The sequence below is a fragment of the Hemiscyllium ocellatum genome, chromosome 28 (assembly GCF_020745735.1).
Source record: "Hemiscyllium ocellatum isolate sHemOce1 chromosome 28, sHemOce1.pat.X.cur, whole genome shotgun sequence".
Taxonomy (NCBI): domain Eukaryota; kingdom Metazoa; phylum Chordata; class Chondrichthyes; order Orectolobiformes; family Hemiscylliidae; genus Hemiscyllium; species Hemiscyllium ocellatum.
This window is the reverse complement of record NC_083428.1, coordinates 27955802-27971684: the sequence shown is the minus strand read 5'-3', so window position 1 is coordinate 27971684 and position 15883 is coordinate 27955802. Positions and strand designations below refer to the sequence as shown.

At 38.5% G+C, this 15883-nt stretch overlaps 1 protein-coding gene across 3 annotated transcripts in view; it reads right to left on the bottom strand.

The window, feature by feature from the left end:
- The window catches only part of ranbp3b (RAN binding protein 3b), a 107518-nt gene that overhangs the window by 78394 nt on the left and 13241 nt on the right, over positions 1-15883 (bottom strand). For 2 of the 3 annotated variants that reach the window (XM_060846084.1, XM_060846086.1), the window contains exon 3: positions 11090-11134. The exons of the other annotated variant lie outside the window; for it this stretch is intronic. In XM_060846084.1, the coding sequence (XP_060702067.1) occupies positions 11090-11134 (45 nt within the window). The remainder of the gene's footprint in view (positions 1-11089; positions 11135-15883) is intronic. 3 annotated transcript variants of the gene reach the window in all.

Genomic DNA, 15883 nt, shown 5'->3' with positions numbered 1-15883 from the left:
CTCGTACACCAGTCACTGAAAGTAAGCAAGAAGGTGCAGCAGGAAGATGGTATGTTGACCTTCCCAGTGAGAGGATTCACAAACAGGAGCATGGATGTCTTGCTGCAACTGTACAGGGCATTTTTAAGCCCACATCTGCAGTAACATGCGCGGTTTTGGTCTCCTTATTGAGGAAAGATGTTCTGGTTATTGAGTGCAAAGATTTACTAGACCAATTCCTAGGATGGCAGAACTAATGCATGGGGAAAGACTGGATCAGTTAGGGCCACAATCACTAGAATTTCAGAGAATAAGGGGGCTCTCAAAGAAACCCATAAAATTCTAATAGGATTAGACATGGTAGATGCAGGAGGGATTGTCTCAGTGAGTGCAAGATCAGGGGTCACAATCAAAGGATAAAGGGGAAGCCATTCAGGAAAGACAGGAAGAGGAAACTTCTTCACCTAGAGTGGTGAATCTGTGGAATTCTCTGCCACAGGAAACTGTCGAGGCCAAAACACTGAAGACTTGCAAGCAAGATGTAGATATAGCTCTTAAAACAAAACGATCAAAGGGTATGGGGAGAAAACAGGAACAGGATACAGATTTAGATGATCAGCCATGATCATATTAATTGGCGGAGTTGGCTCGAAGGAATGAATGGCCTAATCCTATTCCTATATTCTATGTTTCTATAAATAGAAAAGGTAACAGCCCATTACCATTTTGAGAATAGTGACCATAACATGAACATATTTCACATTATTACAGAAAAGGAGCAAAGTTTTTGAAATTGGGTGCAGGGTCTTGGAGAAACAGAGACAGACAGACATGGAGACAGAGACAGACAGACAGACAGAAAAGAAATTTTACGAAGCTAAGAAGTAACAGTATACTGGATACAGATATGTGAAGAAAGATTAGCAACAAATCAATGGGAGGTGTTCAAAAGTGGAATTCTACAGGCACAGTCTAGCCATGTCCCCACAGAAAAATGGTCCTACTGCCCAGTCTAGAGACCTCATTTACCCAGAAGCAACATGGGTAGATAAAGCATAAAAATGTTATCACAGTCACTGTAGAAAGCTGTAGTGAAATACACAAAATGCAAGGTCAACGTAAAAAGAGGAACGCCAATGGTACCACTAGGTGAAGCCAACTACACACACAACAGCTCCTTCTTTAGCTCAATGATCATTTATTTGAGATGGTTTTACTGTTAAAGATGCTGTATAAAGTTCTTCCAGTTTATACATGAGAATCATGAGATTCTTAATTATCTTTTAGTTCAACTTTACAAAGGCAAAGAAAAACAGGGAATCTGTATAGTATCAGCAATTAGATGCAAACATAGCAGGGGCAACATTTGTGTGTTCCTTATTGGGTTACCTGTCTCTAATTTGTAGTGAGGCAGTTTGCTTTTCTTCCTCACTGAATTGAATCTTCAGTGTTCAGCAGAGTGACACACCAGGTGAAAATGTGCATCTATATAGATGGACCACGGTGCATTCAAAAAAGTAAATTATGAAAGCAAAGGGGGAGATATGAAAAAATGTTGGCAGATAAAATCAAAGAAAGCCCAAAAATGTTTCTTCAATATATTAAAAGCATGAGAATAACTAAGGAGATGGATGGCAGATCTGATCAGCGATGCACATAAAAACACATGAATGCAGAAGATGTAAGCTGGATTCCAAAAAAGTACTTTAACTCTGTACTCACAAAGGAAAAGCATAATGTGAGAGCAAGTGCTGAGGGAGTGACATCCTTAAAAGAAGATAAATCATTCGGACTCGATAGATTGTATCCTGTGCCATTAAAAAAATGCCAGGAAAAAATTAGTAGATGCTCTAAGTTTCATTTTCCAATTTCACGAATTAAGGCCAAGTTCTGAGGAAGGGTCACTGGACTCGAAACTTTAACACTGATTTCTCTCCACAGATGCTGCCAGACCTGCTGTGCTTTTTCAGCAATTTCTTTCATTTCTGGTTCCCAGCATCTGCAATTTTTTTCAAGTCTTTTTAAATTCAAAATTGGTTCAGTGACAGTAAACAAATGGTAATGGTCAATGACTGTTCTTACGAATGGAAAGCAGTCCCCATGGTCATTCCTTGCTGGTTATATTATATATATTAATGATTTAGACTGAAATATGGTAGCCATAGTTAGGAAATTTGCTGATGAAACAAAAATTGGCCATGTAATTGATAAAGAAGCAATTTTGCTGTCAACTCCAGAATTATATGGATTGTTTGGTCAAATGGGTGGAAAATTAGCAAACGGAATTTAATCTGGAGAAGTGCAAAGTAATACATTTGGGAAGGCAAACAATGCTACAGCATATACCATAAAGAGGATGACACCTTGGGGTGTTCTTGATGATGGCAGGACAGAAAAACATGGGTGTGAATAAAGCTTATGGATTGCTTTCCTTTATTGGACAAGGTATGGAGTACAAAAGTAAAGGAGTAATGCTGGAACGGTAGAAAATGCTGGCGAGGCCACAGCTGGAATTCTGATTACATTTCTGGTCAATGCATTTACAGGAAAGATATAACTGATCTGAAGAGAATATACAAGAATGTTACCAAGGTGTAAAGATTGCAGTTTATGGTAAGATTGGATAGGCTCGTGTGGCTTTCCTTAGCAAAAAAGGTGGTTGAAGGCTGATTTAACATAAGAAAATAAGAACCAGGAGGAGGAATAGGCAATTCGGTCTGTCAAGCCTGCTCCACCATTTGATACAATCATAGCTGATCTTTTCTCAGTCTTAACTCCATTTTCCTGCCCATTCTCCCTAACTTCTTTAACCCCAAAGAATGAAAAACCTGTCTACCTCCTCCTTAAATTCAGGGGTTAATTAAGGTGCACAGAAGTATGAGGGGCCGAGGCAGAACAGACAGGAAAGATTGGACCTCCACACTGGTGAAGTCAATTACCAGAGGAAAAAGACTAAAATGATTGATAGAGGATTGGAAAGAACAGGAGGAAAAATGTCTTCACATGGACAATAGTGGATGCCTGGAACTTGCTACCCAGTTTGGCACTGGAAGCAGAAACCCTTATCTCACTTAAGACACTTAAAGTACTTTAAGCTGTAAGGCTATGGACCAGGTGGTGGGAGGTAGAAATAAAACCAGTGACTAGATTTACTTTCTCTCTAAGCTGGTACAGTCACAATGGACTGAATGGCCTCTTTCTACAATGTACCTTTTTTGTGGTTACTTGAAACAGTCACACAACACATTCCATAGAAACTTTCAAAAATGAACCTGAACATGTACTTCTGGAGGACTAATTTACTGGGTTATGGGAGATGTGCTCATGTGTCGAACTATATCCCAGAGCTCCTCCAAACATCAGCATAGACACAACACTTCCTTCTATGCTGCAAGATTCAATACATTTGGAGTCAATATTCTAAAATATCCAACCATAAGCATTACTGACTTGGAAACAGATCAGAAGATTAATTAGAAGAAAGGCAGCAAATGAAGCTCACCATCGAGAAACATCTACAGTCTCAGAGCATGCTTCTTTTTTTAAAAATCCACACTTTTTACACCCAGGTGATCACTCTTTCTTTCTTCGATGTGGGTGTCACTAGCAAGGCCAACATTTGTTGCTCATTTGCTAATTACCTTTGACTGAGTTATATGCTTGGCCATTTTAGAGTTAGTCAAGAGTCATTCACATTGCTGCGGGTCTGCCATCACATGTAGGTCAGACAAGGCAATGATGGTCAATTTTCTACCCTGTGTAACATTAATGAATCAGATGAAATTTTACAACAATCAATGATGTTCGCCATGGTGACTATTACTCAGACTAACCTTATAATTTTAGATTTATGAATGAATTGAATTTAAATTACACAAACTGCCATGGTGAGTTTTGAACCCCAGCCAAGAGAGCAATAGCCAGAACTGGATTACTAGGCCAGTGAGAGTTCCACCACTCTACCTGAAGACATTTCTAACAAATCTTAAGCTTGCCCTTCATCAGTTTCAATCTGTAAATGGGGATTATTGCCCTGTAATGACTATTTCCTAACAGTGAAGCTCAAATTATCTATGCCAAGCCAGATATCCTTTTCATAATGCAGAGGCAAATATCAGGAACCCCATAAACATCACTTGTTACAGTTTCAGAAATATGGTGGCAAACACAACTTATGAGTGACTCACACTTAGTTTGGTAAATTTTAAACTTAGTTTTAGAAAACTAACTTCCAACAGTGCTTCGCCACTTTCTTATCCTCACCCAAGCAGGATATGGTCAAACACAGTACTGCCTATTTCTAACATGATAATATTCCCACTTGCATTCAACTTGCACTTTCATATAAATATGAAAATATGTGGCATTTCTTTTTGTAAACTTCCTCATTTGTCCTCATCAAAACGTAGTTCCACTTTCTGCATTTTAATTTTCATTGGTCACTACTTCTTACTGTTCAGCTAATGCCATGTATATCTTTCCCCTTATCCACTGACATTGATCCGCATTATCATCACCCTTGATCGTTGTGTTAAATGCTGAGCACCTCATTAGTTATCAACATATGCTGGTTCATAGCCTGAAATGTATAGTCAATACCTATCTCTTGTTATCAATGCAGCAACACACAATGAGCTCAAACATTATTGATAAATAGATGTGGCAATGTAATTTAATGGAACTCGGACATAAAAAGCAAACATTTAATGAATTAACCATTATAGATCAAATAAAAATAAAGGCAAAGATCAATAAAACTGTATTGGTGAAACATTCAGAATTGTCTGAAACACAAAAAAGAAACAAATCAATGAAAAGATAAGACTTCTGTTCACAGATGCAGACAGCAGCACACAAACCAGCATATGTTGATAACTAACAAGACGCTGAGCATTTAACACAACAATCGAGGGTGACGATAATGAGGATCAATGTCAGTGGTTAAGAAAAGGTATACATGGCACTAGCTGAACAGTAAGAAGCAGTGACCAATGAAAATTAAAATGCAGAAAGTGGAACAATGTTTTGATGAGGACAAATGAGGAAGTTTACAAAAGGCAATGCCACGTATTTTCATAGAATCCTGCATGAGGGACTCAACTTTATTGGTGTGCATATGGGAAACTTACCTTACTTTTATCAGTCGTGGCAATAATTTATAAGTCCTGGGAGGTTATGTTGGAGCAGTACAAAACTTTGATTAGGCCATAGATGGAGTAACATGTGAGGTATGGCCACCACACTATAGGATGGATGTGATCACACTGGAGGGGGTGCAGAGAAGATTCTGGGTTGCATGGGTTAGAGCATTTTAGCGACAAAGAGAGACTGGATAGGCTCAGGTTATTCTCCTCAGAGCAGAGAAGGCTGAGGGGGACCTGATTGATGTGTGTAAGATTATGAGGAGCATAGACAGGAAGCAGCTGTTCCCATAATTGAAGGGTCAATTATAAGGGATGCAGTTTTAAGGTGAAGAGCAGGAAGTCTGGAGGGGATTCAAGGAAAAATCTTTTCATCCAGAGGATGGTGGAAATCTGAAATGCACCACTTGGAAGGGCAATAGAGCGGGAAACCTCACAACTTCTAAAAAAAATTATGTGGATGAACACATAAAATGTTAAAGTATCCAAGGCTATGGGGCAAACACTAGAAATCATAATGAGTGTAGACAGGTTGACAGACTCAATGAACTAAAGACCTCTTCTGTGCTGTATGTTTCAATGAATTATAGAACGGTTGCAGCCAGGAGAAACCTCTTTGATTTGTCACATCCAGCAGGCTCGCTGCAAGAGCAACTTAGCTGGCAATACTCAAATTTCCCTTTGACAGGCCAGATTACATTTGCCTCCACCCCTTTTCTAGATTGTAACCATTCACTGTGTAGAGGAAAGATTCTTCGTCATGTGATCTTCCTGCTTGTTTTAAATCTGTATTCCCTTGTATCTCTGTATCTACTCTGTCTCCGTCCTTCATTTTTTTTGAAAACTTCTATCAAATCTCCAGAATAACATCTCCAATGTATCTCTGGAACAGTTTTCTTAAATCTCCTTTGTGGGAGATTCAAGATGGCAGCGACCCAGCAAGTCTGAGTGTACAGTGCTCCTCCCAAGACTTGGGCAAAGTGGGTCACCCATCCCCACCACACTCACCAAATCATCTAAAATAGCTTTTATTTAATGTAATTAGTTGTTTAGTATTAAATTTAAATAAGCTAATCTTTAGGAAAAATGACTAAAGGGAAGAGAGCCCACAGCTCTCAGCAAGCAGGAACCCCTCCCCCACCCTCTCCAGCTGCAGTTGAGGCGTCCACAGCCGCCCCGGGGGACTTACCTACAGTAACAAGCCTTGTAGAAATGATCTCTAAACTAGATGTGAAGATCGACGCCTTTATCGAAGAATCCCAAAATCGATGGAACTCACTCTCAGCCGAGCTGCAGAAGCACGGCCGAGACATCCAGGAACTCGAGCGCCGAGTCGGAGGGGCGGAGTTAAAGGCCGCGACCTCCGAGACCGCAGTTCAATCGGCCGTGGATCAGGTCCGGACTCTCGAACAGCGAGTCCGGACCTTAGAGAATTACATTGACGACCTCGATAATCAAGGTCGCCGAAAAAAATATTCGTTTGCTAGGCCTTCCCGAATGGGAAGAGAAGGGCCAGCTCACAGCATTCCTCGAACAGTGGCTGCCACAACTTTTAAATCTGGAGGCTGGATCAGGCCAGGTATGGGTAGAATGGGCCTACCGGGTCGCAATACGCAGGCCCGGCTCGAACCAGTGCCCCCGCCCGGTCCTGTTCCGACTGCAGAGCTATAGGGAGAGGCAGATACTCCTAGATGCCTCTAGAAGTCTTGGAAAAGATCCCCAAGCCATGATCTATAAAGGATCCAAGATCATGTTATTCCAGGACTTCTCCCCGGCTCTGGCTCGAAGGAGGAAGGCATTTGATGAGGTGAAGAAGTGTTTAAGGGACTTAAATATTCAGTACCCCTTACGCTACCCAGCGACGCTATGTTTTAACCACGAAGGATCTGGGTATAATTTCAGATCTCCAGAAAAGGCTGAGGAATTTTTGGACTCTCTTAGATAAATCGTAAGAGACAATGTATGTTGACTTGCCTTTTCCCCACTCTGATTTATATCACCCCCCCTTTTTCTTATCTTACTGTTTATTATCACCTTGGGGGGGGGGGGGGGGGGGGGGGGGAAAGAGGGAATTATTTATTTGCTCTCCATTTAACAATTTTCTCCCACCCTTAGGGTTGTTTTATTTTATTATTATACGTATGTATGTGTGTATGTATATATATGTGTGTATGCATGTATATAAATATGTATGTGTGTGTGTATATGTGTGTGTGTATATATATATATATATAATATATATATAAAAGCTGGGGTGTTTAGTTAATGTTGGTGGGGAGAGGTGGTTACCTTATTCTATTTTACTTTTGTCTCTAGGAGCGGGGTTATTTTCCCTTGCTATTTTATATTATTATATTTAATTATAATTTGTTGAAGTTGTAATTTTATAGTTATATATGTTTATACATGGTATTAATATTACCAAATATACTCAGGTGTGTGTGTGTGTGTGTGGGTGGGGGGGGGGGGGGGGGAAGAGTTGGGGGTAGGGTGCTCTCTGTTAACTCTAGCTCTGTATTATATCTGAATTCTCCTCATCCTATTAAGGAGCGCTTGGGTCAAGGGTGGGGCACTGGTTGGGAGAGGATACGATGGACCGTTGGAAAAGAAGTGATACCCTCTGGGAACAAGGGGGATAATCTCCATTTAAATATGTTTTTTTTAATTATTTGGAAATAGTTTTCTTTTTATTATACTGTTGTGAGTGTATTAGAGAACCTTTATTTTTGTGAATTTTATATGCTCTACGCTCGGGATGTTTTAGATAGGGTATCCCCTCCCGAGGGGTCTCGGATTTACCCGGATGATTATGGTTGATCAGTCGGCTAAGTGGTGCACCTGGAATGTCAAATAGGAAGAGACTATTTTCTGTTCTCTCTTTCCATACAAGGAAAAATATTTTGGTAAACTGGGTGGCTGAATGGCCCCCCCCGGATTTTCAAATTGGTACAGATTAATTATGGAACGTATTCCCCTTGACTTCCTTATAAATATGGTGCACCGAAAGACCGAATTATTTTATAAAATATGGCAGCCCTTTGATACAGATATTTTGGCGATGCTAACAAGGGCTTTTATTTAATTGAGATTACAAACATGGCTGGTCCGGGGTCCCTTGGGAGAGGAATCCCGCACGAATACGGGTTTTGTTATATATGATGTTAACACATTCCGAGCAAGTATTTCACTATCCAACTTCTATGTTAACCGTTGGGGTTTTTTTTTTCTCCCACTTTCTCTTATTTGAAAAATGTAAGTGACTCAATTATACACTCTGGCTAATTGTAGGTTAGATTAGTAGTTAATTGAGTTTTGTCTTTTCTCTCGATATTTTTCTTTTGTTAAATTTTGGTTATTGTATATTTAAGATTTATTTATATATCAATGTTTGTACTTGAGAGTTTTGTTTATTTTTGTAAATTTATTAAAATGTTAAATTTCTAATAAAAATATCTATTAAAAAAATCTCCTTTGCATTGCCTCCAGAGCCTTCACATCATTCATAAAATGAATTCGTTGTGATATTCCAGTTGAAACTAAAAGGCTATTCATAATTATTTTGGTTTTGCATTGTATGCCTCAGTTTATGAAGTTTCAATTCCTGTATCTCTTTTTAACATTCCCTGCCAACTTCTACGAGTTTTGCATTTTTACCCCAACCACACCCATCCCCCACCCCAGATATATCTGTTTCTGTAATGCATGGACCACATCACTTCAATAATGCCCAATAAAATTACATCATTAAAGCTATTATTTTCCAAAGCAATATGGTGGCTGCTTATGATTATTAAACAGCTAAAATTGTTGGTTTCCTTATTCAAGAAAGGGCAGAACGGCATTAGCTGCAGTTTAGAGAAGATGCACTTTATGCACTATTGGGATGAAGAGCTATCTTAGCAGAAAGTTGCATTGACTGGGCCTATATTTACTGTTGTTAGAAGATTGAGGGGCAATCATATTGAAACATTTCAGAGATGGAATGGATCTAATAGAGTGGATGCTGAAAGAATATCTGCTCTTCTGAGAGATATTAGAACTAGGAGACAGAGTTTAAAAAGTGGGAGTCTCCCATTTATGATGGAGATGAAGAGCATTTGTTTTCCTGTTAGAGGGTCCTGAATCTATAGAATTCTCTTCTCCTAACAGAGCAGTGGAGATCTCGAATATTTTTAATGCAGAGTTAGACGATTCTTGACTGACAAGAGAGTCAAAGGATACAGGGGATAGCCTGGAAAGTGGAGTGAAGGCCATAAAGAGGTCAGCTACAGTCATATCATTATTAATATGCTTGATTTTATGTGAAGAATGGCAAATGTACATTAAGTCGGTACTTAGTACCACAACCTTGTTACCGACTCTTATATGAAGAGGGTTAAACAGAAATTCCTCGAAATTTGTATACAGAATTCAGACAAAAAGTATTTCCTTTTGTGGACTTCTAGGTATCAAATTATTCCAAACTAACAGAGCAATTTCAGAGATAAATAAACAGCATTTTTGTTTTAAAAAATGAACTTGGGTATATAATAAGTCTGTTGCTTATAGCAGCAAAATTTGAAAACACATTTAAATGAAATTGCCTCCTACAAACAAAGAAAAGCAGGTGTCAGGAACACTGGCTTTTTCTGAAATTATTCTCTAATTTTGAGAGTTGCAAAACTGACTGGCTATTAACTGTTAGTCCCATTTTGCTGAAGAATAGCAGCATCTTGATGAGGCGTGAATACAAATCAATTCTGTGAAGAACAGGCTCTTGTTGTGCAGCCCCAGGTTTAAGTCCCACTTACTCCAAGGAGATACCATTATCATCTGAACAGGTCGACTCTGAAATATCTCGAGCTTGTACAGAACAAGAACAACTCCCTGAGTTGCAAATCACAACGTGCAATTAGCTGATTTTTACAAAATTAGTTCATGGGACGGGGACAGCAGGCCAGTATTTATTGCCCATCCCTAATTGCACCAAGGGTCACAATTTAAGACCCCATCTTGCTGAGAGTCTAGAGACCAGATGTGTTTTCCGAAAGGACATTAGTGAACCAGGCGAGTATTTCCAACAATCGGCAACTGTTTCATGGTCACCATTAGAATGTGCCATTGAACCCAGGAACCCAGAACATTACCTGGGTGTCTGGATTAACAGTGTATTGATAATACCACAAGGCCAATGCCTTCCCTGACTGCACTGCTTCGCAATTAGAGAAAATTAAGACTACTAATTAACTGTATCCTCTTAACAATTTAATAACTGTCAATAATTGCTAACCCACAAAGTAAGCAAAAGTATGGAATTTTATTAATTTGAATTTGGGCACTGTCAGACAGTTTTAAAAAGTAGCTTTTTCTTTCTTACTTTATCTTTCTTTAATCGCTGAATCAATATTTTTACCTCTCAAATTTAGTTCACATTTTGACATTGAATTCATCCACTCTAATCCACTGTCCTTCCCTGTCCTGTCTCTGCTTATTTCTCAATCCTTTAATCTACTTTGTTAAAGAGACAGACTATTTACTGCTTTATTCTTCAAGGTTCCAAACACCTTGTTATCCTGTTATCAGCACTTATGAGTAGCAACTTCGAGAACAATAATTTTAAAAGCCTGAACATGCATGGAAGTGTTTAACAGGGTGAACATAATATATCATCATCAAGTGAAAATGTGGATGAGTTTTTGGTCCTAACATTAAACTGACTCATATCCCCAGTACCGCTCTACAGCCAATCCTGTTCTTTGGACAAGGTCCAATCAGGTATTTCAGCAACTTATGAAAAGTTGCCAACATTTCTAAGTTTCCAATCTGTTCCACAAGAATCTGCTAAATTTCATTTCATGAGGAGCTAATGCTGAGCTTTTCATATTGCCTTACAATATCTTAAGCTAAATTTGCTTTTTAGATTCAATTAATCCAACATTCATTCATCTCAATCCTGGTACTTTTGAGAAGTTTACTGAACATATTGTTACCTTGTTTGACGGCGGTGTGGTTGAGGTCATTGGTTCAAGTTTTTCCTATAAACACAGTAGTTATGATAAACACTTTTAAAATTCTAAGAATAAAAATCAAAAAACAAATATGACATCAAATATAATTTAACAAATACAGTACAATATAAAGTTGAAGCATAAGATAGCATGTAGGTTACTAGGCAATATAAAAACTTTACCTTTGGTCAATGAATTCCTTCTCTGCACTTGAGGATATTTTACATCTTATGGTAACTCATGCACTAATTAGTTTTCCATCTCAATAAAGCTTGACATTCTATCAAACTGTTTGTAGGTTGCAAGGTAGCATGACAGAACATATAAATTTGGACTGATCCAGCTTCCAACTGATATCCATACAAGTGGAGTCACTGGATAGCAATCATGGTCCAAACTATCACTCATTCTCTCTTTCTTAATTCATGGATGCAGAGACCAATTATAATGTCTCCAACCTCATTCCAGCTGGAATCAGCCACAAAGTAAAGATTCCAGATCAAGCCCAAGATAGTTGGGTCTTCACAGGCCACCTATTAACTACTAAAACTGGATTTATCATTTGGGGAGGTGTATTTCAATACTTAAAGGAAACACGAGTCATCTACACGTGGCAAGTGGAGGAGATAGTGTACACAGAGAAACATATGTGTACTTTCATTGAGATCTCAAGTTAAAATGGCAGATCCATACTGGAAGACATCAAGGTAGAACAGTAAAAGGTAACAATGTAAAACCAAAAGACATATTATGCAAAGTTTGAAAACTGTAGACAAGAAAAAAAAGTGATTGCCCTGTCAAGTTATAAAAAATGTCCTCTTGCATAAATCACAAGCACTTAGGAAGGGTCACTATATTGCAAAGGGTACCAACAGTTTTGGAAAAAAATAGAAAATATAAAGCAAATCCAGAAGTAATGATTAGGGGACATCTCACTTAGATGGTATAACTACTGGTTATACTTACAGAAAAAGATATGGAAAACTATGTTTCTGTACAATGGATAAACAGATTTCTAGTCACTTTGAAGGACAACGATAAGATCAAGATATGATCTGGTCAGATCAGCCAACAGACCACGAAGCTAGTTATGTACCAAGGATTGTCAAATTTTAATCCCACAATATTAAGGGAATAAAGTTGGGGATTGTAATGAGAACAAGAATTGGACTGAACTGTGGTTTTACAGACAAGAACATTAGAGAAGAGGGCAAAGGAGCCACAGGCAAGGCAAAAGGAGTGCTGAAGTTAAGGGATCTGGGTATTTGACAATGCATTTTTGGTCATTTGAAGGAGGAATTTTGCATAATGATAGTGCTGAGATTGGAGAAGGGTAATAAGCCATAGGTGGTGAGGCAGATATGGAAGAAATGATCAAGACAAAATGTACAAAGGATGTAAGCGATTGTGATACATAGGGGTAAGGGAATTTACTGAAGTGTGAAATTAAGAGAAAGCATTGACTCTGAAGTAGCAGATAAATGTCTTTGAGATTCAAAAGACTAGTCACAAGGATAACGAGTGACTTGATACAGAGACTAAGGAAAAAAAAGGAGAGAGATGATCTGTGGAAAGAAGTCAATATCTGCCTTGCAAGTTATAATGTTTTCAAATTAATGGCAAGAATAGAAGAGATGGCACATTCAAAACACAATCTATAACGCACCAATGTGTACTGACTGGTACAACAGTTGAGATACTGGAACAGAAGATTAAACAGGACAGGTACAAAATATAGCTGCAGGTGGCCTTTCCCCTAATCTCTCCCTCCTCATTCAACGATAATTTTGAATTGAACAGCTCGTCATCAATTCTTAACCAGGAAAGTATTTCCCTATTCATTCCATCAAAGTCTTCATCGTGCACCATCTTTTGGTTTTCTCTGCTCCAGTGGAAATCATACCAAACTTTGCAGGTCTCACCTTATAGCTAGTTCCTTATAGGGATGCCGAGTGTCATCCGGACAAATCTGAACTGTAATTATTTGAATCTGTAGATGGTAAGTTTATTCATAACTTTCAGTGTCTATCAATTAAAGACTTACCATTGTGTTTCTCACAAATGTATTATCTCATTCAAATTTCCATTAAATTTCATGCCAGTTAACTGTTCATTTCCACTAACCTACATCTTCTTGAAATCATGCTGTCTTATTGTTTGCTGAACCTTCTACATCTGTCCTCTCAGCTAATTTTAATTTTTTCCTGTATCCAAACTTTAGTATACACACATAAACATATGAAAAAGTGGACCCAGCAGACTCCTGCACTATACTACTTCCAGCTCTTCTTCAATACTCATTTACTATGTTTCTGGACCATCAACCAACTTCATTTCCATGTTGCTACATTTCCTTTTATACCACACACCTGATGTCACAAAGCACTTCAAAACAAAGTAATTAATTGATTGTGAAGTGTAATTTCTTTTGTTTAGTAAGCAGGTTTGTAGCAGTAATAAAGAATGGAACAGATATTTCTGCGGCTAAGTGTTTAGCATTATTTAGGACAGAATTACTCAGCAACATCTACAAATAAACTTGAAAATCTAAAAATACATATACAGGCCTCTGAATGTTGTTCAAAAACCTCATCATCTGGATCCCCATTCAAATCTATTGAGTGACATCAAGTTCCTGTATTGACATTACAGATACTGACTAAACTCAAACAGTGAAGAGTGTTTTTTTCCCCCCAGTGTGAGTACCCTTCTAATAGTGTGCCAAGTTTTAATCACTGCCAAATAATCTCTCAACATTGTTAATTTAATTTTTATTAAGTGGAGCTTCATTTCTTCGATTTCCCCAACAAATTACTCAAATTGTTTGCCATGTACACATTTCCCTTTCTCAATCAATATTTTCCTTCTCTTTATTTTGCCTTCTATTCTTGATCGAGCAATGAACAAAATACTCTAACTTAGACTCCTGTGCTCATTTACAATTCTTCAGTTTGCGTGGTTTAGGAGACAAGGTTGTTTACCCAACTCAATCTCAGGTGCATTGTAAAGGACACTGGATTGTTAGACTGACAGTAACTTTGCATGAAAGAGACCATACTAATTCCACTGTTAAGCAAGTTGAACAAGTGTCAAAGCCTGTCATTCCAATGATACCCATCATTAACACTGATCACAAAAGCAGGGAACCTTCATGTACAGAACAAAACCTTTATTGCTGGAGCTTTCTAAGTTCACAAAACTATCGTTTTGAAAGAATGTTAAGTGAACTAAATTTGAGAAGAGAAAAACGAGAGAAGCTCCTGGAATTAACTTAGTTCTGCTGATCCACCAGATGTCAACGTGTGATTGATTAACCTTTATCAAAAATAAAAACTATGTTAAAATATTAAAGGTTTTTATGAAATTTACATATCTTGAATACTTCAGTATAATACTGACTGACTGTTGGAGGTATCATCTTTCAGATGAGATTCCACACTGCCCTTTCAGATGAACATCAAAAACCCTTGGTCACAATTCTGAAGGGCATGGGAATTTCTATGGTGCAGTGGCTAATATTTATTCCTCGACCAACTTCTCGAAAATAGATTATTTGGTTACACATATCTGAACAAGGTTCTGTGCATGCTGCAAATGTAGATGGAAAGCAATTGTATGTCTAAGTAACATTGCAACATTATTTAAAATGGAAAGTATAATATCAACAGATGCCACTGCTACAGTTTGACATGGCTGTTTTTCAGAATGGAGCTCATTAACTAGTGGTGTTATAGAATCATAGAGTTGTACAGCACGGAAACAGATCCTTTGGTTCAACTTGTCTATACCAACCAGTTATCCTAACATAATGTAGTCCCACTTGACCCATATCCCTCGAAACCCTTCCTATTCATATACCCATCCAGATGCCTTTTAAATGGTGTAATTGTACCATTCTCCACTAGTACCTCTGACTGCACATTCCATACAAGCTGTGTGAAAAGGCTGCCCTGTTGGTCCCTTTTATATCTTTCCCCTCTCGCCCTAAACCTATGCCCTCTAGTTCTGAACTCCCCTATCCCAGGAAAAAGACCTTGGCCTATTCAACCTATTCTTGTCCCTAATGATTTTATAAACCTTGATAACATCACTGCTCAGCCTCCGACGCTCCAGGGAAAACAGCCCCAACCTATTCAGCCTCTCCCTGTAGCTCAAATCCTCCAACCCTGGCAACATTCTTGTAAATCTTTTCTGAACCATTCCAAGTTTCACAACATCATTCCAATAGGAGGGAGACCAGAATTGCACACAGCATTCCAAAAATGGGCTAATCGTTGTCCTCTGCAGCCACAACATGATCTCCCAACTCAGTGCTCTGTCCAATAAAGGGAAGCATACCGAACGCCTTCTTCACTACCTTATTTAGCTAAGACTGCACTTTCAAGGAATGATGAACCTGTACTCCAAGGTCTCTTTGTTCAACAACACTCCCCAGGATCTTACCATTAAGTGTATAAGTCCTGCTCTGATTTACCTTCCCAAAATGCAGCACCTCGCATTTATCTAAATTAAACTCCACCAGCCACTCTTTGGTCCACTGGCCCATCTGATCAAGATCCTAAGTAACCACCTTTGCTGACCACTACATCTCCAGTTCTGGTGTCATCTACAAACTTACTAGCTATACCTCCTATGTTCATATTCAAATCATTTATATAAATGATGAAAAGCAGCACTGATCCATGAAAAGCAACCCTCTACCACCATCCTCTGTCTTCTACCTTTGAGCCATTTCTGTATCCAAATGGCTAGTTCTCCCTGTATTCCATGTGATCT